The following is a 26,453-nucleotide window of genomic DNA, read 5'->3' on the forward strand; positions in this document are numbered from 1 at the left end:
TTTCAGGACACGAACGGCTACTTCCGCTTAGCAAGGACCTCTCCGAGTGGAACAGCTCCATGTTCAACTCACTAATTAAGGCCTTATGGTAGTATCGCTTAATTAGTATCACTAATTAAGGCCTTCTGAGGTATCCACTGCTAAGTCTAAGAGCACAGTCCTGAAGGGGGGGGGGATGGATCCGTGGAGGTTGGGAGTGGCGGAGTTTCCCGGCCACTGCGGAGGCAAAACCCCCTCCCTTTTAACCATTTAAATTAAAAAGGGGGAAATGCCCCAAAGTGAGCAGCAAAGCTGGGCCACTGAAAAAGGTGGCATATAGCCCCCCCCCCACTGCTCAAGTGGGCGTTCCTGGGGCGAAAGGGCTGTGGAAGCTGCTTAAAGTCAGCTTCACCCCCGGAATGCCCTCCCCCAGGCCGACGCAGGCTTTCCCTTTTGGGAAAGCCCTGGTGGTGTGTCTGAGCTGGTGGCCAGGGCCAGCGTCACCTGGATGCCTGCGTGTTTGCCCCCCCCCCCCCCACTGGCGCAGGTGCCAGCTTTCTGGTGCGGGGTCATGCCAGCTCTGAAGGAGCTTCGCCCCCCCTTCAGGAATTGGCTGCCCGCCTAGTTTCCCATTTGTTACTGCTATCAAAGCCTCAGCAGAACACAAAAACATTGATGTTCGCCTTCTTTTACACACAGCACAGAACTTGGAAAAAAAGATCATCGATTTACACTAATTACCCGCATATCTGGTTCGACCCGTAAACAGTAAGGCTGGTTTTGATACTGCTGGATTTCCCCCGTTATCTCAGCCACTTTTCTCCTCTTACTGAAGTTGATCAATCCTTTCCCTTGTCTTTTAAGGAAGTCAGGATTTCCTTCTTCTGTATGTAGAATATTAGTTAAGTAAATTCCTAATAGAAGGGGAGAAAAATGATTGTATACTGTCATCATGTTCATGCCGTTTTTATTTTTGGCCCAAAGAAAGGAAAAATCAATCTTGGAATGGCAATCAGGTGATCTCTTTAACACAAGTAAGCTATACATAATAAAACCACATTTTAAAACCATTAAAACCACCCCACACACACAAAAGCGCATTCTGTACCATCTGCAGTTTCCAGACACTTTTTATGGGAAACCCCAGACAGCTCATTGAAGTATGGTGTAGTGGTTAGAGTAATGGACGGGGATTGGGAGATCTAGGTTTGATTTTGCCATTTGACCTAACACACTGTTTTATGTATACACATCCTTAGAAGCCCGGCATGAAATACAAGGTGGGACATGGGAGCCATGTTCTGGTATACAAGGAATAAATAGGTTTACAAGATTCCTCATAATACTGGAAGGGCTTTTATGTATTTTCTACCGTGCATTATGCTATTATTATATTGTTAGGATGTGTACTGGACTACAACTCTATGTCTGACCACTGAGGAAGGCCTTTTTGAGGCTGAAACGCGTTTGGTCCTTATTTGGTCCTACTTTGGTCATTCTACGGTTTCACATGAAATGTGTATGAGTTTCATGTATTTATTGACTGTGAATGACTGGCTGATACTGACCCAAATGTAACCCTCGCTGTGGCAAAAATTTTATCTATGCTTTTTTAATGATACCTCTTTTTAACTGTACTGTTTAGATATTATATTTTTGTATTATGGTTATTTATGTATTATGGAATGTACTGAATTTGTTTTGCTTATGACCAGTTGGTCCACAAGCATAAAGAATGGAATAAAGGAAAGGACTGTGAATGACTCGCCTATGATATAGGCCTTATGTTTTTAACTTTACTGTGCACCATATTAAAATTTATATATTTGTAATTTTAGTATTTTCTAGCTCAACCTCTTCAGTTTTGATTTCCCACTCTGCCACGGAAGCTTGCAGGGTGACCCTGGGCTAGGGCGAGTCACACACTCTCAGCCTAGCCTACCACACAGGGCTGTTGTGAGGATAACACAGAGGAGAGGAGAATGATGTAAGCCTCTTTAGGTCCCCCACTGGAGAGCAAGACAAGGCATAAACGAAAGAAACAGTAAATACATAAATAATCTAGATGCACCACAGAATCATAGAGTTGGAAGGGGCCATACAGGCCACCTAGCCCAACCCCTGCTCAATGCAGGATCAGCCTACAGCATCCCTGACAAGTGCTTGTCCAGCCTCTGCTTGAAGACTGCCAGTGAGGGGGGAGCTCACCAGCTCCCTAAGTAGCCGATTCCACTGCCGAACTCTTAATGTAAAAAAACCTTTTCCTAATATCCAGCTGGTACCTTTCCACCTGCAATTTAAACCCATTCTTGTGAGTCCAATCCTCTGCTGCCAACAGCTCCCTGCCCTCCTCTAAGTGACAGCCTTTCAGATACTTAGAGAGCAATCCTGTCCCCCCTCAACCTCCTTTTCTCCAGACTGAACATCCCCAACTCCCTCAGCCTTTCCTGGTAGGGCTTGGCCTCCAGGCCCCGATCATCCTCGTCGCTCTCCTCTGCACCCGCTCCATTCTGTCCACATCCTTTTTGAAATGACAATTATCATTTTTACTCTGCTGGCTTACCAGCTAAAGCTGGCGGAAGGCATCCCTGGCTCCTGGTGCCACCTGGTCATCCAATATGGGGCCCGGGTTTATGCATAAGAGCAAATTACATTTGCCGACCCATTTTTTGCATGTATTAAAACCACCAAATAAAGAAAATTATTCAGCACGTTTACCGTAAATAACAGTGCTATTTATGGCTTAAAATAAACGCCACAAACAGTCCCTTCCTCTGTGGTGCAACTTACCAAAGAAAGGCACACAGGGTGGGTTGATTGCCTTCAGCTTAGCAAGGTATTTTTTAAAGTGATCTTTACTCAGTTCAACAGCTTCATCCAAGATTTTCTTTTTTCTCTCCTGTAATGCCTGATTTAACAAAGAGGAAAGGAGACATTTTTTTATCTTGCAGGATATGTTTACAGTATGCTCCTCTTTGGCCAGAATGTTGTGAAGTCACCACAATGCTTGACAGTTATTTATTGTTATGTTTATTTTACAGAATTTATATCCTGCTTTTTCTGCCTTCACAAGGGCCACTAAGGCAGCTAACAAATTAGTATATAATAAAACTGCATTTTAAAACCATTAAAACAAAAAAACCCTCTCAAAACACACACAAATCATTAAAACAATTGAAACAGGGCAAAAATACACACTAGGACATAAAAACAACAATAAAAACATTGAAATCCCCTTCCCCTCGGAAACTATTTTCCGTAGAGCTTTTTCCACACCCCTGTATCCTTTCACCTTTTGTATATAATTTTAAAGTTAAATTTTAGAGTTAATGTCCTTAAGAAACCTGGATGCAAGATAGATACTATATTGAAACGTTTTGTTATGGAAGATGTAATAAAGCTAAAAAAATTAAAAAAGCAATTAAAGCATTGTTCAATAGGAGAGGATCACTGAGGGAACCCAAACCAAACAAACAAACAAAAAAAATCCCTTTGGTGGAAGATGGCAACAGAAGGGGACAGATGCGTTTCCTGGGGAGAGGTTTCCAGAATTTTGGTGCCATGACCGAGAAGCCATTAAATGGGGAGAGCTTTAGCTTTAAAGTAACTGGTTACATCTCCTCCATACACTGACGCATCTGGCCAGACTTACCTCAAGGGTGTGCTCCAACCGATACACAGAAGAAGAATTGATTGCACTGACTATCTCCAGCACACCGTTGAAGTTATTCAAGTCTTGGAAAACTTGCAAAATCTCTATAATCCGGCTCAACACAGCCACCCGCTCTTCAAAATTCTCAGTGTCCACTATACACCTGATTCAGAAGAGAGACAGAATCCACTTGTCGGTTGATAAAGAATAATGCTTATTGTACTTTTTCTCGGTTGCATCCAGCCCTTCTCCCGGAGACTTCCTTTTACCCTTACAACCACCACCCTTGAAAACCTGAGAGCCACATTGGTTCTCGTAGGTTATCCGGGCTTTGTAACCGTGGTCTTGGTATTTTCTTTCCTGATGTTTCGCCAGCAGCTGTGGCCGGCATCTTCAGAGGAGTAACACTGAAGGACAGTGTCTCTCAGTGTCAAGTGTGTAGGAAGAGTAATATATAGTCAGAAAGGGGTTGGGTTTGAACTGAATCATTGTCCTGCAAAAAGTAACAACGGTAATGTGCTAACCATTGTCCTGTAAGTATCAAGATAATGTGCTAATGAGGGTGTGGTATGTTAATATGGAACCATTGTATCCTGAAGTGATCTGTTAATGTGTGAAACCCAAAGCTAATCTGCATGGCTATTGTTGACTGTAGTCTTTGTTAGTCTGGAGGTTTTCAAGGCAGGAAGCCAAGCCTTATTCATTCTTAAACTCTCTTCTTTTCTGTTAAAGTTGTGCTGATGTTTATGAATTTCAATGGCTTCTCTGTACAATCTGACAAAATAGTTGGTAGAATTGTCCAGTCTTTCAGTGTCTTGGAATAAGACCCTGTGTCCTGTTTGTGTCAGTCCATGTTCAGCCACAACAAAACGCAGCATACAAACAAGGATAAAAGAACATGAAAGATACTGCAGACTGGGCCAACCTGAGAAATCAGCAGTGGCTGAACATGGACTGACACAAACAGGACAAATATTATACTTGTATTACTTATTTTAAAATATGAATGGCTAGCCCTATAAATCATAGCTTTTTATGCCAGATTATATTATATTACATTACTCTTCCTGCTTCACAGTATAAAGTTATTTGCAGTGATGGGAACAAGAAAAAAAGCTACAGAAATGCCTGGAAAGACTACTAAAGTTTGTCTTTCTGTGAAATAATCAATGGATCTGGAAATGATGAGGCATCCACAATTGTAGAAGAAGAAGAAGAGCTGGTTTTTATATGCCAACTTTCTCTACCTTTTAAGGAGAATCAAAGCAGCTTACAGTCTCCTTCCCTACCGTCTCCCAACAACAGACACCTTGTGAAGTAGATGAGGCTGAGGGAGTTTGGAGAGACCTGCGACTAGCCCAAGGTTACCCAGCAGGCTTCATGTGTAGGAGTGGAGCAACCAACCCGGTTCTCCAGATTAAAGTCCACAGCTCTTAACCACTACACCATGGTGGCTCTCACACCATGGTGGCTGGTATTTTTGTGGTGGTCGCTGTGACCCTACAGAGAAGGGCTTGAGTTTAACAACTAATAAGAAATGAGATTCTTTTTGTAACTGAAATGTAGGCAGCAAAAAGAAAAAAAACCCCACTAAGCAATGCCTCTAGTTCTGCTCCACTTATATACCAGAATAACCCCTTCACTTACTTTTCAAACCAATGAGTAAGGTTTGTCGTATGCCGGATCATTTTCAGTAGGTTAGGGGAATTAATTTCTTTATCTTCTTTCGTCCACACACTCCCAACAAGTTCTGATGGCTGAACAGCCCTGAAACATTAAAAAAAAACATAAATATGCAATGTGGTAAGTATTCCTCAGAGGTCTCCCATCCAAATACTTGCCAGGGTCGAGGCTGAGAGTGTGTGGTCTACAGTTACCCAGCAAGTTTCTTTTTTTTTTTTTTAATAAATTTTATTGGTTTTTTAAAACTATAAATTCTCCATAATTTTGACAACAGTGTAAAAATAATATCACAATCACAGTTATATTGAATGTTGTCTTAATCACCATTAAACATAAAGAAAAATAAAGCGACTTCCCCATCACCTCCATCTACCTCTTAATAAAGTGTTATTATCCTTCGTTAACATATACTGATCCTAGCATTAATTTCATTCTAAAGTTTCATGTTATATATAATTTTACATTTTGGATCAGAATAAAAAGTAACCTTCCATTATTCCCAGATCTTGTACATTGTTACAGTGATTCCTTCAATTCTCCCCTCTAGTTTCTCCAACTCCACCAGTTCTAACAGTAAAATGATTTAATCCCTTTATTCTGAAACCTTTGTCCCTTTCTATTTGGCTACCTCAAATTGCAGCCATTATAACATAAATTTAATCATACTAAACAACATTCTCTCGGGTATTTTGGGGATTCCTGTTTAATCAATCTTATTTCAGTGTAAATCATATCCCAAATCCATATCAAAAGTCCACCCATTCCAATATACCTTTATATCAATTGATAATCTATATAAGGAGGACTTATTTTTATATTCCCAAAATGATGTCTTAATCTTAATTCCACTACATCATTAATAGCCATGCCACCCGTCCACACTATCAAAGCTTTTGGATCCAGCAATCATGTTTAAATCAATCCTTTAACCATGGTCTAATACTTCCTTCTGTAACTGAAATAGGCCAGTCAGGTATGGGAACAGGATTTCTTTGTTCTCTCTCATTTCCTCAGACAGGGTACGTATCCAAAAATAACTCTTTCTGGGCTTCATCTCCATCGTGGCTTCAATCTGTATTCCTTGACCTGCTCTCTTCTTCCTTATATCCACACGTCGTTCCATGACTTTTTTAAATGAAAAGTCCATTTCTTGTATGTCTGATCTCTTTATCGCCGGCTGGTTGCTTTCTTGAACTTCTGTCTTCTTCTTTGTATCCTTGTATTCTTCCATGACTTTTTGGGCAGAAGAGTCCATTGCTTGTATGTCTGTATTTGTGGTCATCGTTTGAATTTTCAAGACTTTTATGTCTTCTATAACCAGATCCAACTTCTGATTGCATACCTGTGATGATTGGTCAAGAGTCGTCATCATTGAAATCAGTTGAGCCATCTGTGTTGAAATCTGTTTTAATTGTTTAATTGTCGCCTCAGAATGTTTAGCAAGCATGTCCTGTACTTTTTTTTCCATGGTTGAATTCTGTAAAATTCCCTTTGATTTCATAGGAGCAGGGCTATGTATTAAGCCAGATCAGGGGGAGGTTCCAGAATATGTAACTTAATTAAAAATTTGCTGGTCATCTAGCAGGAGTCCATCACATATAGTTGATAGAGAATACTTCATTGACCAACTTAATATCTTTTTCGGGTTGAAAAAATAAGTATTTAAACTTAAAAAGAAAACTTTTTTAAAATTGAAAATACCAACGAGTTTCCAGACGCTCTAGATCGGCTAAGCCAGGAAGTATTTCAGGAATTGCCTCATCGTGGACCTTCTATCGTCTCTTCTCTATGGTTATTACCTTCAGGAATGGTTTTGAAGTAACACGAGTAAGACGAATTTCCGGTCCTACGACCTTCTTCCTGTTGATTTTGTAGAGGAGTGGAGAGGGGTGTTGGGTAAAGCACAGAGTCTTCCGGTCAAAGAATCCTCTTAGTTGTAGAAGTGGCTGGAGGGCCCCATGCAAATTCTCAAAGATTTCTCCCTCCCCTTCCTTTAAGAGCGCGTCGGATTGGCAGATCTTACGTCAATCATTCAGGCTCGTTGTTTTAGTTAAAGTTGATCAATTTGATAAGGCTCTTGCTGCTTTGTCTGATGGATCTCATACAGCAAAATCATCCAGTTCAATTAAGGGAGAAAAGCGGTTACCAGGAATGTTTTCTTCAACCCCCTGTTATTTGATAACGCCAGTGAAAGACGAAGGGTTCTTATCTACTCACTTGGTGAGGCTTTAATCTTGATATAGTCCTTATGATGTTTATAGGGTGCTGGAGGGTAGAGTCTAAAGCCGAAGTTGCGCGCTGGCGATTTCAATCCCTTCGTGCCCACGGGACCAAACGTCTGAAACTCCGGGGGACTTAGTAAGCTCCCTCGGAGTATTCAGGAGGTCAGACCGCATATATGGCTGCAGGGAATTCCTGCCTCTCAGCCCACTTGCAAGGGCTGGGTTGGGGTGCGGTAAAACACCCCAAATTACACGCAAACTTGGATTCTCTCCCAGGAGCTCCTGGGAAGACGTAGCACTCAGCCCAGCTCAGCACCGGAAGTTCTACAGTTACCCAGCAAGTTTCCATGCCAGAGTGGGGAGTCAAACCTGGGTTTCCCAGATCCTAGTCTGACACCTGAAACCCTATACCACACTGGTTCTCCCAGATGCCTTATACCAAATCAGATGTAATCGGCCTGACCTTCTACTCCATTGGGCGGCTAGTCTCAGACAAACCAGGGTCCTTCCCAGCTTCATAAGGACAAAGCTGCCCTACTCTGAATCAGACCCTCGGTCCATCATAGTCAATACTGTCTACTCAGATTGGCAGCTGCTCTCCAAGGTCTTAGGCAGAGGTCTTTCACATCATTTGGTGCCAGATTCTCTAAGTAGGGATGCCACAGATTCTCTAAGTAGAGAGACCGTCTGCATTTATTTATATTTATTTATTTTTAGACATGTCCCGCTCTACCCCCACCCCCCCAGCCAAGGCCAGGCTCGGAGCGGAATGCCAGAGGCTGCATTAGAGATCCTTAAAACTAGGACTTTAGACATGGGACACACGTTCTACCACAAAACTGTGGCTCCTCCTGGTAACTGCACTGCTCCACCCCAGTTACAAATAGTTTGCACCAATGAACACGTTAAGTAAAGTGCACTTTGTGGTTCGAACTGAGTGGTATTCAAGTACAAGCAGCCCAACACAACAGCAGTTTACCTGTAAAGGTCAGATTCCAGGAGGGTCAGCTGCCGGGCAATCTCTATGGGGTGCAGGGTCATGAGGTCAAAGGTCTCAAACTGGCGACTGATGTGCCACTCAATCGGCGGAGGGGGGCTCTCAAATGTGATGTTGTGGTTAACGCCATTTGCGTGAGCTTGTTTTTTCCTTCTGATGATCTTTGCGATGGATTCCACCCACTTTTTCATGGATTTCCCTGGAAGACAAACAGACCATGTAGATGCTTTGTATTTTGTTTAAGCACAGGTACTAAGGTATTTACCGATGAATATAAAAAGCATGAAATAGAATAATAGTTCCTTTCCAATATAGGTAACACTGTGGGGTGGCATAAGTTATTGTAAAGGGCTTTGGGAAAACAAAAACGTGAAAACAGCAGGCTTTACTAGCAAAATCCCTGGGTGGATACAGATGGTCGAGCATATCATGGGAGAAATTCAGCTACCGGCAGGACCAAACAATTCTGCGGCAGCTATTCTGTGCTTCACCTGCCCTGTTGCTCACTTGCGCTGTTGCAGTGAAGTGAAGTCATGTGCTCTGCTTCACCTGCCCTGCTGCATTCTATCAGCGCTTCCCTGCTCTTTGCCTATAGAAAGCAAATGGTGGGATGGGAGCTCAAAGCATATCCCTATTTTATACAACCAAAATTCCCCCTGCCCGCTCACTGAGTTTTTTCTTTACTGAACTGGATTTTTATATAAAAATTAAACCGGTGCCTCAGTCTGTATCTACATCTTTACACATAGCAAGCTGCACACATGTTTTTTTTAAAAAATTGTATAAAGGGCTACAGAAAAAGGAGGGAAGGGGAAAAGGGTAAAACATATTACATCCTCTGGGCCCCGGCTTGATCCAAGCTTTAAAAAAAACTATTACCAAAAATTCTGTCTTTTATCCAAAACGTTTAAACATCTTAAAACTCACTAAAACACATTTCATCTCCCAAGCCTCAGCATGTACTGAACTTGAATGAATCTGATGCCATACCTTCTATCATTTATCCTAAGCATTTAAACATCCTGAATTTCATTGAATGTTTTCTTGTAATATATCATTAATTTATTTGTTTATAAAATAGTTTATCATGCGAGCAGTTGTCATAAAAGGTTGCCATTTCAACACAAATTCACCCATTGATTTCATGTTAAATCAGGTGTGTTAATCTGGCCATCAGTGCAAAGTTCGAAAGTTTGTTATTCCACTCAGTAATATAAGGAATTGCACTTGACTTCCAATACCTAGCATAGACCATTCTGGCAGCGGAGGGTGCATATCGGTAAAGCTCTTTATGAACCACAAGCTGCACACATGTTTGATTGGAAAGACAAACACGTATGTACGTATTACATATTACACTGCACACATACTCTGCCTACAAAGAAATAACATCTGGATAGGAAATAGCTGTGTATGAAGCACTACTATAAAGGGGTTTAAATGTGAACCTTGTTCGGAAGAGGCAAAACATGGAACCACAGAAACCCAGATAGCATTCCTGCAACGCGATGCTTTCATAAAGCAGAAAGTGAGAAAGGAAACTGACATCATTTCATTGGATTGTAGAGCTTGTAAATACCATTGTCTTGGGCCACAGCGGGAGTCAAGGCAGCCTAAGTAGAACGCTCAGAATTATTATTTTGTTAATCCAGATGTGAGAAACCAGGCAGAAATTTACAAACCAGCTCAGGAGGAGCATCTGAACTACAGACTAACTCAAATCACATACCTCTGACACCTGAAATGAACGTTTCCAGTCTATCGAGCAGCTCCTGATCTCTCTCGAAATCATAAAAATGGTGCTCCACCCAGTGTCGAAACACATTTAATACCCTGCAAGGGAGAGAGAGAAGCAAATGAAGAAACGCCACCGTTTGGTTTTTATTAACCCACAGACTAAAACAGAGGGATAGGGCAACCAATGATACAGCTTGTGGTACTAAGGATGGCATTCCTGGATTCTGCAGGTAGAGTACCCCTGATCCAGACATTTCATATCCAAACTGATCCGAAAACCAAGCTGGCATGCAGGCAGATCCGTGGAGATTTTCATGGAGGATAAGGCTATCCATGGCTACTAGTCAAAAAGAAAACTAGTCTTGATGTACACCTGAGCCCGGCTTGCTGGGGTAGAGCAGGTTACAAGAGTGACAAATAATAAATAAATATTTATTTACAGCCCGGATAACCTACAAGAACCAATAAATAAATAAATATTCTCTCCAGGATCAAAGCAGCATCACTATTATATCATGTGCTGTGGAACACAGGCAGGATAATGCTGCTACAGTTGACTTGTTGAAGGGTTTCCTAGAGGCACATGGTTGGCCACTGCGTTAACAGACTGCTGGACTTGATGGCCCTTGGTCTGATCCAGCAGGGCTTTTCTTATGTTCTTATATTATCCCAGTAATCCTGACTACAGCCCTCGTAAGGGAAGCCAATCTTCATAATACATAAGGGACAGAGAGCTGAGAAAACACTGAACAGCCAAAGTGAGTTAATTTGTATATATACAGTCGCCTTGGTGGCCCTTATGAAGGCAGAAAGGCCAGGTAGAAGAAGTTGGTTTTTTTTATGCCAACTTTCTCTACCTTTTAAGGCGAATCAAACCAGCTTACAATCTCCTTCCCTTCCTCTCCCCACAACAACACACCTTGTGAGGTAGGTGGGGCTGAGAGAGTTCGGAGAGAACTGTGACTGGCCCAAAGTCACCCAGCAGGCTTCATGTGGAGGAGTGGGGAAGCCAACCCGGTTCACCAGATTAGAGTCCGTCGCTCATGTGGAAGAGTGGGGAATCAAACCCAGCTCTCCAGATTAGAGTCCACCACTCTTAAACACTTTATTTGTGGTGTACAAAAAAAACATGGGAAGGAGTGACTTTGCAGCTCACTTTCTTAGTCACTGTGCTAAAGCTGCTCTTTTAAAAATGTGGGATTAACACTTGGTGTCTTACATTCCCACCCAAGAGGGTGATGCTTTCTAAACTCAAGCAAGTTTCTTCCCAAACAAGATTAACTTTTTGCTCTTGCATGATTTCTACCCGAACGGCATAGCAAGAAGCTCGCAAGAGAGAGAAACACAAACCTGAGTTGCACTGGCTGGACATATTCCTTGCGAAATCTTTTAAGGTCTGCGCTGATAGGCTGCTCTCCTTTCTCTACTGCCAACTTATCTGCCTCTGTCGGCTCAGGCTCTGGGATTTCAAACCTAACAACAAAAGCAGTTGGAATGTGAATTATAGATACAAAACATACAGATGGGAGAACTATGTCAAGGAACACTTTGGAAAATGAATGAAATAAAAACATTAAGGGTTGTACAGTAACTGGAGCCATATTTTAAACCTGCTTTCAGGATACTGAATTTCCCAAACTACAATGTTGATTTGAGTCCAGTATCACCTTAGAGACCAACAAGATTTTAGAGGCATATGCTTTCAAGAGTCAAAACTCCCTTTGTCAGATACCTGATGATATCTTACAAAGAGGGCTTTGACTCTCGAAACCTCATGTCCTGAAACTATTGTTGGTCTCATCCATGCTACTGGACTCGAATCTAACTGTCCCGCTGCAGACCAACATGGCTACCCTTTGAAACTATAAAGATGACTTCTATGAATTCAATTCTAATTTTAATGTCCAATGTATGTATAAGTAAAAAAAAAAAATTCAATAGCAACCGTGAAGTGTTTTCCTACCCAATAATCCCTGGCTCCTGGTGGCAGGTAAGTTATTCAGAACCAAGCAGAGATGAGACGGTCAGGGAATAAACCTTGCCCCCCCTCTAAGGTCTTCTTCCAATTTCCCCCACAAAAAATTTTGGCAACCTGTGGGCAACTTTAAACCAGACTCCAAACAAATGTTTTCTTTTAGATTGAGTGGACTGTTTTCTAGGACAAAGTGTTACCCACTTAAAATGAGTAGCATGAAGGTTAGATCATAATTCCTGTGTATGAAATATACAGATAAGTATGTTAATTGTTTAAATTGATCTAATTTTGTCCACAATTAGTATGCTAGGGCATGTACAATAATACACTCGCAAAGAATTTTCAGCATTATAATGCAGCTTCAGAGGGTAGCCATGTTGGTCTGCAATGGAACCACAGATTTTGAGTCCCATAGCACCTCACAGACCAACTAGATTTTCAGGTTTTACTCTCGAAAGCTTATACCACAAAAATCTTGGTCTCTAAGGTGTTGTGTGTGTGTTAAGTGCTGTCAAGTCGTTTCCGACTCATGGCGACCCTATGAATCAATGTCCTCCGAAGTGTCCTATCCTTAACAGCCTTGCTCAGATCTTGCAAATTGAGAGCCGTGGCTTCCTTATAGAGTCAATCCATCTCTTGTTGGGTCTTCCTCTTTTCCTGCTGCCTTCAACTTTTCCTAGCATGATTGTCTTTTCCAGTGACTCTTGTCTTCTCATAATGTGACCAAAATATGATAGCCTCAGTTTAGTCATTTTAGCTTCTAGGGTCAGGTCAGGCTTGATTTGATCTAAAACCCACTGATTTTTTTTTTTTTTTTTTTTTGCGGTCCAGGGTATCCGTAACACTCTTCTCCAACATCACATTTCAAAGGAATCTACTTTCTTCCTAAGGTGTTACTCGAATCTAGCTCAACATTATAATGTTAACTCATTACTCAGATACACTGCTAGTCCTACTGGGACTATGTGAGACGGATTCTGTCCAAAGAATACATTCCCATTTACTTACTACAAACCTTGTTTTCTATTTGCAATTTCCCCCCCCCTCCCCCGGCTTTTCAGATGGCAAAAGTTGAGATACTTGTGCTAAGGTAGCATTAGGGTGCCGTAGCTTGCAGGTCTCTCTCGAATATTGGGTATATCAATAATTTTAGTTGTAGAAAATTATAGGCATTTTTACTTATGAATACGCCAAAAAGTATAATTTTATATGATGAATTATATGAATGAAGTATTTCATGCTGTAAAAGCAGTAAAGTGGGTTCAGGTTTGATAAGAGACTATCCCATATATTACAGGCTTTCCCAATTTCCCGTTCAATGTTTCTATGTAAATTTCCCATGGCTCCAGAATTCCCAGAAATTTTGCGTCTGTATCACTGAGAGCAACGTTGGATACACAGGGGCCGGTCCAAAGGTGCTGTTCTGCCAGCATGAAGACACTTATGCCAGAGGAGCTACACTTCTGCTGACAGAGGAAGGGGTGATTTTGCCAAGAACCCCCAACGGCAGACCCCAGTTTCTCTGCTGTTTTAATGGTTCTGGAACTGCCATAGCAGAGGAGTTGTTGTTTTTATATGCCAACTCTCTCTGCCACTTAAGGGAGAACCAAACTGGCTTACAATCCACCTTCCCTTCCCCTCCCCACAACAGACACCCTGTGAGGTAGGTGGGGCGGAGAGAGTGTGACTAGCCCAAGGTCACCCAGCTGGCTTCATGTGGAGGAGTGGGGAAACAAATCCAGTGCACCACATTAGCCTCTGCCGCTCATGTGGAAGAGTGGGGAATCAAACCTGGTTCTCTAGATCAGACTCCACCACTCCAAACCACCACTCTGAACGACACCACACTGGCTCTCTATAAGAAATGGAAGGGGGGCTCAGTGTGTGTGTGTGTGGGGGGGTCCCATCCGAGCAGCTTTGCTATTTGTGGCCACATTTCATCACTGAGCAAGTATTCTGGTTCTTGTATCTCAAAGGTATTGCAGAGCTGGAAAAAGTGCAAAAGGCGGTAATCAAGATGACGAAGGGAGTGGAGCACCCTTCCCAAGGGATTCAATTTAGTGCATACAAAATTAGGATCCGGAAAGTAGTAACCCACTGACAGAAAACTACTTTCAGTAGCCTTATTTCCTCACTACATACTCTCCTTTCAGTTTAGACCAAACCATTTCCTATTTATATTACAGACCACGAAGAGGCCTAAAAGCTTAATCAAGCACCTAATGGACTCCGAAGAACACAAGCGAGCTAGAAACAGCCACGAGAATAGATTTCATTCAAACAAATCACTGCATGCAACTTGAATGAACAGATTTCATTCAAACAAATCACTGCATGCAACTTCAAAATCGGCTGGCCTATCTTACTGCAAATGCAACTCCATAATGAACTACTCACCGTTCTATCAACAGATCCAGCAGTTCTTGTGGCTTACAGAAGGAGCGGTAGGTTGTAAGAAAAGTGCGTACAAAATTAGGATCTGGAAAGACAGGCAGAAGAGTGAGATTTAACACAGTACCAAATTAAGAACTTTGAACGGGGTTACAGTCTATCAGATACAAATGATTCTGTTACTCCGTCTGTGGCAAAATTTATAGGGGCAATAATTAAATACCAAAAGAATAATGCTAAGTAAGGCATTTTTATCCCTTTATTTTCTGCTCAAGGCTTATAGCTGTATGAGCAGAGATAGAGATAGATAGACAAATAAATATAGATATAGATATAGATTTTATTTATTTATTTTTCGAATCTGTATCCCGCCCTCCCCAGCAAGCTGGCTCAGGGCAGGTAACATAATTAAAACATAACATACAATCCAATAAAACAATAAAAGCAACAATAAAATCCTCTAACCCCATAGCAGACCCCATATTAAGGATGGTGCGTAAATTACTAAGCCGTGCGCACCATACAGGCCTGGTGGAAAAGCTCCATCTTACATGCCCTGCAGAACTCTTTTAAGGTCCCACAGGGCCCTGATATTACTCGGCAAAGCATTCCACCAGGCTGGAGCCAGGGCTGAGAAAGACCTAGCTCTAGTTGAGGACAGCCGCACGCTCTTAGGGCCAGGGACCACCAGCAGATTCTCTTCGGATGATCTTAGTGTCCTTTGGGGGGGGGTATACTGGGAGAGGCAGTCCCAAAGATACGAGGGTCCCAAATAGATAAAGGTTACAACTAATCATTACTTCCTTCCCTCTGTCCAACAATGCAATGTAAATTCACCGTAAATCCGGCAAGGAGGAAACCTGAGCTACCTGCATACATGTGGTACGTCAGCCTCTCGATCAGCTTCACCACCGTCCCGCCTTTAATCATGGGGATGCCGTTTCTGCTCTGAAGGCTGTCTTCAAAAACGATGTTCTCCTCGGAGTCTTTCACTGCAAAGCGGTAGACACTCGGGCTGGGCAGCCGCAAGGGCTGCTCGTTCTCTTCCTGCAGAAGCACCACGTCCAGCATCCGATCCAGGGTGCTGCGGTACTGGAGGGAGATGAGCGCGGCCATCCAGTTGTTCTTCTCTTCGACGGACTTGGCAGCAAAGGTGATGCAATTCTCATCTTTGGAAACCAGCTCGAAGGCGTGCTTGCACTCACACGTGTCGTCCTTGTCTACAATATGGACCTTCCGCATGATGATCTTCTCCTTGAGCCGGTACTCAGTACTGCTATAGCCTGGCAGCCGGGACTGGCCGTGGTTAGCTTTGCAGCTGATCAGCAAGCCATCGAAAAGAAATATGTGCCGCTCGTGTTTGGCTCCTACTTTCACCAAGGTCCCTTCCATTATGAATTCGTTGCAGCACTGACCGATGTCTTTGCCTTCCCAGCCATCGATGTTTTTCTGGATCTCGTTCATTTTTTTAATAGCCAAGTGCTTGCTTCTTACTTGGCGGTTGTAAAACCAAGAGACTTGTTCCCTAAGACACACGCAATAGAATTGTTTCGATTGTGACAATTGTAAAGTGGGAAAATATCAACCATTGTACCGTGTTTCTGCTTTGATTTGAATACATCTCTTTCCATACTAGAACCCTACCACCAATTCTCAAGTAAATAATTTTTTAAACGGGCAAAGTTAACAAAGAGCCATTGCCTTTTCTAGAATATGTGGAGAAGGGGGCATCACGAAGTAAATGATGCCCACTAAACTATTGTATGATCTGCATTTATTATGTTCTGCTAAGTGAATACAACAAATGGTATGATTTCTGTAAAAAGCACCAATGTATAATAGACCAAGTATTGGAACATATCTCAACTGTACAGGATGTTTAACCTACTGCTGTTGTATTTTTATTTTGTTGTTATTATAAACTAAACTTAAAATTAAGAGTTATAAAACAGCAACACAGAGCCATACCCCACCCAGTCTAACAAGGACATTTCATACATTACAAAGAAGCAGTACACCCTGGTTTGCTTTCAGTGTGTTTGACATTACAAAGTAGCAGTACACCCTGGTTTGCTTACAGTGTGTTTGACATTACAAAGTAGCAGTAAACCCTGGTTTGCTTTAAGTGGGTTTGACAGTTCCTGCCAACCCAGGTTCCTTTCTGTGTGTTTGAAAACATTTTTAAGACCACCTGAAAAAGTAGCACAAAGCACCCCTAACAGAACGAACAGAAGTTCTGTTGGATGCCTTATTTTTGGTCCACCTTTCTTAGATCCATCTGCATTACCCCTCCTAATTGCATTGTACATGTGACTGTTCTAGAACCCCATAAACTACGTGTACATTCAGCTGCAGGCTAATTTTCTTACCCAGGCCGGCGTCTAGGAGAGTGTTTGCTGTAAATACGCTCCATGCTACACCGGAGGTTGAGCAGAGCCGTGATGGCTTGTTTCAAGCATTCGCAGTCCTCTTCGTCTTCACTGCATTCTTGCAATTGCTGGAAGGACCAAAAACATCTATTTCATTAGCTTGGAATATTACCAAGGGGATTTTTAAAACCAGAATTCAATAACAAATACTGAAAGTCCGAAATGAATGAGACTTCCCAAGATGGCTACTTCTCATACTGAACAAATTCACACTTTTAGGCAACTGTCTATCAACTTGGCTGTTCCTGTTCTTGTCTCAGTATCAAATATTATTATTATTATATTATTTTATTAAACTTATATCTCACCCTCCCCAGCAATGAAGCCGGGCTCAGGGGTTGAAATCGGGTTGTCTACTCGAGATACCTGCAATACTGTCCCACAAGCAAAGCGTCAGTCCCTTTCCTGCAGCTTTTCCTCAGGTCTCTGCCTGCACCTGAACCCCAATATTACACTATCATCCTTAAACTGACACCTTGGATGATGGAAGCAGACTACAGGATATCACGTAAATATCTACAGATATGTCTACTTTGATTAATGTGTTTTCATTACCGAGTTGGCTTTTTCTCATACTGCATTTAAAAATTGCAAGACTGCATTTAAAATTTTTAAAAATTGCATACTGCATTTAAAAAATGATAAGAGATGGAGCTTCATGAAGACTCATTCACTTTTGCCCTGTTTTAGGCTACCAATGTACTGGGTTTTCTTGAATCATCAGACCACTCGGCAAAGTAATCAGTAATCTGCTGAAACAGCCCCACAGTCTCCAATTTCTCCTTTTTAAAAGTAAAGGTAAAGGTCTCCTGTGCAAGCACCAGGTCATTCCTGACCCATGGGGTGACGTCACATCCCGACGTTTACTAGGCAGACTTTTGTTTACGGGGTGGTTTGCCAGTGCCTTCCCCAGCCATCTTCCCTTTACCCCCAAGCAAGCTGGGTACTCATTTTACCGACCTCGGAAGGATGGAAGGCTGAGTCAACCTTGAGCCGGCTACCTGAAACCAACATCCGTTGGGATCGAACTCAGGTAGAGAGCAGAGCTTGGACTGCAGTACTGCAGCTTCCCACTCTGCGCCACTCCTTTTTACACAGAGCATATTTTGTTCCATATAACAGTGTTGCTTACCTGTAACTGTTGTTTATCTTCGTGACTTCTCTGCAGTCCCAAATGAGAACTGCACATGCACAGGCCAGCTGGCATGCGCAATTCTCATGTGGGACTGCAAAGAGGCCACGAAGATTAACTATTACTTTTTTTAAAATGTCCCACTCTTTTAACAAACGTGGGATTTCTTACGTGGCACTCTCTTCCCCTCTTCTATCTTCGCTATGATCCTGTGATCTACATCTCTGTGATGCCCAATTTCTACAATTACATTTATGTATTTATTCTTGGGCCCTGACCTGGATGGCCCAGGCTAGCCTGATCTCGTTAGATCTCAGAAGCTAAGCAGGGTCAGCCCTGGTTAGTATTTGGATGGGAGACCACCAAGGAATACCTGGGTTGCTGTGCAGAGGAAGGCACTGGCAAACCACCTCTGTCAGTCTCTTGCCATGAAAATCACAAAAGGGGTCGCCAGAAGTCGCCTGCGACTTGACGGCACTTTACACACACATTTATTCTTGGATTTGTAGACCACCTCAAGGCCGGGCTCAGAGCGGTTTACATCAAGCAAGCAACACTTACGATAAACACAAAAGCCTAATCCTAGTTAAAACTGCTAACTTCAATCTAAAACCAGACTAGGAAAGCAATTGGAGTCCCCCATAAAGATCATAGAATCATAGAGCTGGAAGGGACCACCAGGGTCATCTAGTCCAACCCCCTGCACAAGGCAGGACATTCACAACAACCTCCCCACACAACCCCAGTGACCCCCTACTCCATGCCCAGAAGATGACCAAGGTGCCCTCCCTCTCATGAATTGCCCAAGGTCATAGAATCAGCATTGCTGACAGATGGCCATCTAGCCTCTGCTTAAAAACCTCCAGGGAAGGGGCACTTACCACCTCCCAAGGAAGCCTGTTCCAGTGAGGAACCGTTCCTCCTACTGTCTAGACGAAAACACTTCTGATTTAATTTCAACCCGTTGGTTCTGGCACGACCTTCTGGGGCAACAATCAGATGGAAAAAGAGAAAGGGGAGTGGGAGGGAGGGCAGCCATGATAGCAAACGTTGCTGCCCTCAACCGATCCTCCCACCCCTCTAAAGAAAGATAGCAAAAACTGGGCATCAGTATTATGCTTGCAGCAGAGGGGAGCATCGAACAATTACAGCAAAATATATCCATGTTAAAAGTGCTGAGTCGTCACTCTTGCTGCCTTTCAGCTTTCTTCTGAAGAACGGCCGCGTACCTGTAATAACTCAAAGTAGTGGAAACAATGGTAAACAGGAACCAGCATCAGCCGCGGAAGGACGTACTGGACCGCTTCCTTGAAACCATCAGCGATCAACTGAAGGAGGGGGGAAAAGGAAAAAAAGCAAGCATTATTTCACCGGGCTGTCGGACGAAAGATGGAGGAGGGAAGGACGCAGGAGGTTTTCAAAATGGTATTGATTTTGTAATTGAGTAGCTTCCTGTTCACCCACACAAAAGCACCGGCTCTTCAGGAGGACTTCAATGAAGGTGCCAGAGCAAGGCAGGAGAGTTTTATTTATTAAAGTTACTTATTAAAAATTACTTTTACCCAACTTTTCCAAAAATCAGTTTACTCAGAGCCAAAGTGCAGTGTATGTATTTGCCTACACACACACACACACACGCACAACAGTAAACAATTTCAATGAACACACAGCAACTGTTATGAATACATCAATGGCTTAGATCCACCACAAGATTTCCATATACCCTAGGGTTCTTGATGATGGCTCAGTGGTAGAGCATCTGCTTGGTATGCAGATGGTCCCAGTTTCAATTCCCACCAACTCCAGGTAAAAGGGCCAGGTGGGAGCAGATGTGAGAGACCTCCGTCTGAGACCCTGGGGAGCCACTGCCAGTCTGAGTACATCAACTGACTTCAATGGACCGATAGTCCGATTCAGTATAAGGCAGCTTAATGTGGTCAAATATTTTAATTTTATATTATGCTGTTGGACTAGAGGTTACTTTTCTTTTTCCAAAGTTACTGTTGTTTACTCAGAGCCAAATTGGCAGGATGGACATAAATATCAAAGAAATAAAGAACGTGCAGTTTAAAACAATCACCTGCTAACAGCGAGCTAGCAAAAGCTAAAAGCATGAACGACTTTTAAGATTCCAAACCTCACATCAGCCACTATGCGGACCTCATAGCCAAAGTTGTCTCAGCCTTAACCACCTATTTTCCATCGAAAGAATGACACAGATCAGGGGTTTCAAACATACGGCCTGCGGGCCGGATCCAGCCCCTTGAAAGCTCATATCCGACCCACTTCCGAACCCCATAAAATCGGACCCCCTGACCCAATCTTCGCCAAACTTTGGAGTTTGTGCAAGGACCATCCCTTCAAGCTAGGCTGTTAATTTGGCAGCTCTACCTCAAACAATGACACCCTCCCCAGAACCAGAAAAAGGTATTCAATTATTCGGCTTTTTCCAGAATTGCCTATTCGGCTTCAGCTTTCTCCCCAGGTTTGTGTATTCGGGAAACCTGAACTGGAAATCTACGAAATAGCTAATTTCGGGTTTATTTTCAGTTTGGGTTTATCGATATGCACACACCTATCCTAGATGGCCTGTATGGCCCCTTCCAATTCTGAGTCAGCAGTAATGCTTCCAACAAAACCCATGTGTATCTGACAAAGGGAGCTGTGACTCTCGAAAGTGTATTGGTCTCTAAAGTGCTATGGAACTCAAACCCAGCTCTTCTACTGAAGACCAACATGGCTACCCTCTGAAACAAAAACCCAAATGCCAATGAGCAATGAGATCTCTTTCAAGTTCACCCCTACCTGGAAGTGTAAAGCAACTGCAGGTTTAGCCATCAAATTATTGAAGTGTTCGTGATACTGCGGTGAAAGGATGTCTTGGGACAATGTCTCATAAGGGTCAAAGGCTTGTTCCTGGGGGAGGGGGAAAGAGATAGCAGTTGTTCACAGTATATTAAGGGCAGAAGGACAGAAAAGCTGCAAATCACACAGCACGGTTGGGGATTTCTGTGGTCGTCATTCTTCTACTTGTATGCAGGGCATCATTAATCCTTAAAAAGCTGACCTGGGATAATGCTGCATAATATCAACATGATCAGATTTGGGGGGAAAGGTGAAAGCCTTAGAAACAGCAACCAGGGTTGAAAGGATAACATGCAACATAGATATCTTGCCCAAACCCGTTTGGTTAATGTAAAAGCTTTGGCCAAAAAATTCACATGACACAAACGGGCTTCAAATTTATGATGGATTCTTTTGCTATCTCAGAAGCTTCCGGTGTGATTAAGTGAATTATTCCGATGACAATTCAGAAAGCCCGGCTTACAAGGACTTAAGCGGATGGAGTGCCAAACTGCAGTTCAGAGACTGAGAACGCCCCCATGAACTGACACATTCCCTCCTCCCACCCCATACGCCTCTCATTCTCTCATCCATTTCCTGGCTTTCACTAACCTCAGCTCGACAATAATATCCAAACCAACAAACTACACTTATTGTGGTCTCAGTAAACCAGTTTACAAATTTCAAATTTCAATACCTTTATTGGCATACCATCAAGCAGTCGATCAAATAAAACCAACCCTCTAAACATCATTTAACCTCCGCCTCTTAACAATTTCATCAAAAAATTTAGCCACAGATTCAATAGTCTCACAATCTCGGGAGGATAACAACAATTTGATCTTACTATCATCAGCTTGATCTGCATGATTTGAGAGAAAGGGATCTAAAATGACCGCACAAATTTCACAATAAAATGGACAATACAAGAGCATATGGTCAATACTTTCAATCTCCCCCAGGGCACATTTACACACCCTGACAGAGTATGGAATTTTCTTATATCTCCCATACAGAATAGCAGAAGGGAGAACATTAAAACGGGTTAACATAAATGCCCTCTGGAGATGAGGGACAGTAAGACAGGACAAGTACTCTGGCATGGAATTTGATATTCCCCATCGCAGCGGTGAGCATCTTCCAGAAGCTAGACTTCTAAGTTCCTGCATTTCAACATGAACGATTCTTTGCTTGATCAAAGCATATGCTGCTCTCTCAGTAAACCAGTTTACGAAATCTGCTTTATACCGGCTTGGAGGGCAACACGACAAACCACAGTCGGGGGAAAAAGCAGGAAGTGGAGCCCATGCATGAGGATGGAGGGAATGTGCAAACCTACAGAGGTGCACAAACCTACAATAATTTATTTATTCAAAACATTTCTAGGCCACCTTTTCACCCAAACAGGGTAGAATATTAAAATGTTGAAGACATTCAGATTGAATTTAAAATAGAGTATATATATAAAATACTTTAACAATTCAACACAAACATATAAACCTACAAAAACACATTTTAACACAACCATACAAGAGGACCAATACAGTTATTGGGGGTGTGCCAAAGAAAACAACAAAAACTGTCACTACTGAGAAGATGTAGTTGCCACCTATCTACATCTAAGCTATAGGGGTGTTCTCAGTCACCAAACCATGGTTTGGCATTACTTCTGAATTGCACCACGGTTTGAATTTTTAGTATTTGTTCCTTATTTTAAGAAAGATTTAATTAAGGCAACATTTCATCTTACACAGATTATTCACCTTTCAAGAGAGCTCCTCCACATCATATTTTAAGTAAACAACAGAGTATTTCAGAGGCAGGATGGAAGACAAATTGGGGACAAGAAAAAGAATCATTAACTAACAATCGGAGCTCTTCCCTGCCACCAATCAGCCCTTCGGAAGCGAAGGGCCAAAAAGCAGCCATTCCGGAAATAGGCCTCGGTCCCGAGTTTGACCTTTCCCAGCTGTTCCATGCCCTGCTGGGGACTTGCCTTCCCTCCACTGGAATCCGCCAGGAATCCGTCCTTATCTGTCCCATTTTTATTCCCGTCTTCCAAGGAACTCAGAGCAGCATACACAGCTCACATACCCTCCATTTTATCCTCCCAAGGTCACCCAGTGAACTCCGCGGCTGATCAGAGATTCAAACCCAGCTCTCCCTAATCTGACTAATCACTGCATCACACTGGCTCTCCTCTATCCTCTCTCTAATGTCTAGTCCTGGCCTAAGAAATCCCAGTTTTGAGCACCACCTACATACTGAGAACCACCTACATTTCTCCACTTCTGAACTTTCTCTCTCCATCTAATTCTGTGTCTCCATCGGCCTGTCTGATATTCCCAATTTATCTCTCGCCGCCATCTCAAACTCAGCGCGTCCAAGACGGAGCTTCTCCTGTTTCTTCCCCAGCCGCCTTCTCCTTTCATACACCCTATATCCGATGGCGCTATCACCCTTTGATCATGCAGAGCTGGCACACAGCCCTGGCCTTTATTTTTGACCCTTCCCTCTCATGTGCTCCACAGGGGAGGGGCCTTGGCTCAGTGGTAGAGCCTCTGCTTGGCATGCAAAAGGTCCCACGTTCAATCCCCGGCATCTCCAGTTAAAGGGACCAGGCAAGTAGGTGATGTGAAGGACCTCTGCCTGAGACCCTGGAGAGCCGCTGCCGGTTTGAGTGGACAATACTAATTGTGATGGACCAAGGGTCTGATTCAGTATAAGGCAGCTTCATGAGTTTGTGTGAGATGGATTGGTCATCACTTTCCCGTTTTGGAAAGGACTGTGGCTCAGTGGTACAGCATCTGCTTGCCATACAGAAGGTTGCAGGTTCAGTCTCCAGCACCTCCCGTTAAAACAACAGGCAGTAGGTGATGTGAAAGACCTGTGCCTGAGACACTGGAGAGCCACTGCCTGTCTGAGCAGACAATACTGACCGCAATGGACCAAGGGTCTGATTCAGTATAAGGCAGGTTCATGTGTTTCATGTGTTCATGTCCACCCGATGGCTACTGTGGTGTCACTCCTCCTTTTACAATTGTGCTAAAATGTGCTCCTGTCTCTCGGCCATATTGGCAAAAACTCTGTTTCATGTTCTGGCTGTCTCTCACAATGGCAGCCTTCTCTCCAATCGTCTTCTGTTAGATCCCTCACGGGGGCTGCTGCCAGAATCACTAATCTCTCGTATTCTACCTCAAATCCTCCTTAAATCCCTATACTGGCTTTGCCTGCTCCTGGATCCAGCCCAAACTCTTAATCTTTACCTTCAAAGCCCGTCATGATTTTGCTCCCTTTCTGCTCTGTTTTCATACCACCATAATATTTCTTCTTTATCGTTACTCCAACTCATAAGAACATCAGAAGAGCCCTGTTGGATCAGACCGGTGGTCCATCCAGCCTAGCACCCCGCCTCATGCAGTGGCCAACCAGTTAGTCCGGAGGTCCAACAACAGAGCAGAGGCTGAGGCCTTCATAAGAGCATCAGAAGAACCCTGCTGGATCAGACCACTGGTCCATCTAGTCCAGCATCCTCTCTCACACAGTGGCCAACCAGTTCCTCTGGAGGGCCAACAACAGTGCACAGAGAGGAGTTGGTTTTTTATACGCTGACTTTCTCTACCACTTAAGATAGAATCAAACCAGCTTACAATCGCCTTCCCTTCCCCTCCCCACAAAAGACACTCTGTGAGGTAGGTGGGGATGAGAGAGCTCGAAGAGAGCTGTGACTAGCCCAGGGTCACCCAGCTGGCTTCGTGTGTAGGAGTTGGGAAACAAATCAGTCAGTCAGTCAGACAGTTTATTAAAATGGTCAACGACCAGACAGGTTATATACAAATACAGAGACATTTAAGATTAAAAGGAATATATAAAATCCACAACAAGTATCCTGAACATTTATAACCGTCATTCTATAGGACAGTTAAAATCCATACATAGAGTTTGTACATCAAAGGTCTCAGTGACTATCAGTCGATGGGAGACCTAGATCATTTGTGATTGCCTTACGTTTGGTAAATGCGATAAACAAAAATTTTGCTACTGCACATGAGACCTTCACATTTTTGTCCTCCAAGAAATATCTTAATAAAAAAAACCTCAGATTGATGTATGGGGCCTCCGGTTAGGTTAAATCGCTGTAAAAAAGGTTCAATTAACCACTTTCTTTCAGAGGCATACCAAACACAATGAAATAATACATGAGAAACTGTCTCTATGGAGACACTTGAGCAGGGACAGAGTCTCATGGAGCAGGGAGTATGATGGAATCTACCGTATAGTAGCGAGGAGGGAAAGGCATCAAATCTTGCCCTTGAAAGGGCCCATCTATAGTTTGGGTTGGAAATATTGACCAGATATGAAGCTGGAGCCAAACCTGAGCTAGGTTTCAGTTGGTTGTAAAGAGGGGGTAAGGTGGCATGCTCTGTTTGTAGCTCGATATCGATAAGGCGTTGATGGACCACACTTTTTGCTTTTTTTAATCCTTCTTCCAGAAGTTGTTCTGGATCTAACCCTATAGTTCTTAATCTTTCTGTGGCTCTTTGGACCCATTGGGAGAAAGGATTGGCCGCAAGGAGACCATAAATTAAGCCAGAGGGATGAAAATGTATTTTCAACCAGTAAAAAAGTGTGTGTCGCCACATTTCCGTTTTTATCGTACCCAGTCCCGCCTCCTGTCTCAATATCGCATTTGGGAAACAAATCCAGTTCACCAGATTAGCCTCCGCCACTCATGTGGAGGAGTGGGGAAACTCCATATCAGAGTCCGCTGCTCCAAACCACCGCTCTTAACCACTACACCACTCTGGTTAACCCAAAAGCGGGCATCTGAAATTTTAAAAAGGAAAGAGAAGCAAAAAACAACCCTTCCTCCACTGTAGGAGAAGACAAACACCCCAATCCACTCGGCAGTAGTCACGGTTGCTAGCATACCGGGGTGAGGGAGAAACCCTAAACTGACCTGCTCGGAAGCAAGTTCAATTTCGTTCCATGCCGCTTACTCCCGAGGAAAGTGTTGTTAAGGCTGCGGCAACTCACCTCTGCCAGATCCTCAAAACAGCTGCCAGCCAGGGGGTGAGGGCTGCTTTCATCTGTCATTTCCACAGTGTCCTCAATCAGCCCCAAGAGCTTCACCGTTAATTCGTGGATATCTGTGATGTTGCTAAAGATCATGTCAATATCCTGAGAAAAGAGAAACATCCTGAGTAAAGCTTCATTCGAACATGCAGCCGTTGGGCGACAAGGGTGGAAGAAGCAGCAGGGGAGGTTCCACGCTGCAAGGTTATTTCGGCTGTGTGATACTGTTGTGGTTTAATGGCTAATGTGGAACTCCCTGCCCCAGGATGTGGGGATAGCTGCCAGCTTGGAAGGCTTTAAGAGGGGAGTGGACATGTTCATGGAGGATAGGTCTAT

At 43.2% G+C, this 26,453-nt stretch overlaps 1 protein-coding gene across 1 annotated transcript in view; it reads right to left on the minus strand.

The window, feature by feature from the left end:
- SOS2 (SOS Ras/Rho guanine nucleotide exchange factor 2) overlaps positions 1-26,453 on the minus strand; it is a 52,815-nt gene that overhangs the window by 8,145 nt on the left and 18,217 nt on the right. The window contains exons 6-18 of the mRNA XM_056851642.1: positions 26,079-26,222; positions 21,003-21,113; positions 19,427-19,525; positions 17,006-17,133; positions 15,506-16,161; positions 14,643-14,724; positions 11,621-11,743; positions 10,263-10,366; positions 8,516-8,732; positions 5,279-5,398; positions 3,632-3,794; positions 2,770-2,887; positions 721-893 (exon numbers count right to left, since the gene is read on the minus strand). Of these exons, the coding sequence (XP_056707620.1) occupies positions 721-893; positions 2,770-2,887; positions 3,632-3,794; positions 5,279-5,398; positions 8,516-8,732; positions 10,263-10,366; positions 11,621-11,743; positions 14,643-14,724; positions 15,506-16,161; positions 17,006-17,133; positions 19,427-19,525; positions 21,003-21,113; positions 26,079-26,222 (2,238 nt within the window). The remainder of the gene's footprint in view (positions 1-720; positions 894-2,769; positions 2,888-3,631; positions 3,795-5,278; positions 5,399-8,515; positions 8,733-10,262; positions 10,367-11,620; positions 11,744-14,642; positions 14,725-15,505; positions 16,162-17,005; positions 17,134-19,426; positions 19,526-21,002; positions 21,114-26,078; positions 26,223-26,453) is intronic.

Source organism: Euleptes europaea, chromosome 6 (assembly GCF_029931775.1).
Source record: "Euleptes europaea isolate rEulEur1 chromosome 6, rEulEur1.hap1, whole genome shotgun sequence".
Classification (NCBI taxonomy): domain Eukaryota; kingdom Metazoa; phylum Chordata; class Lepidosauria; order Squamata; family Sphaerodactylidae; genus Euleptes; species Euleptes europaea.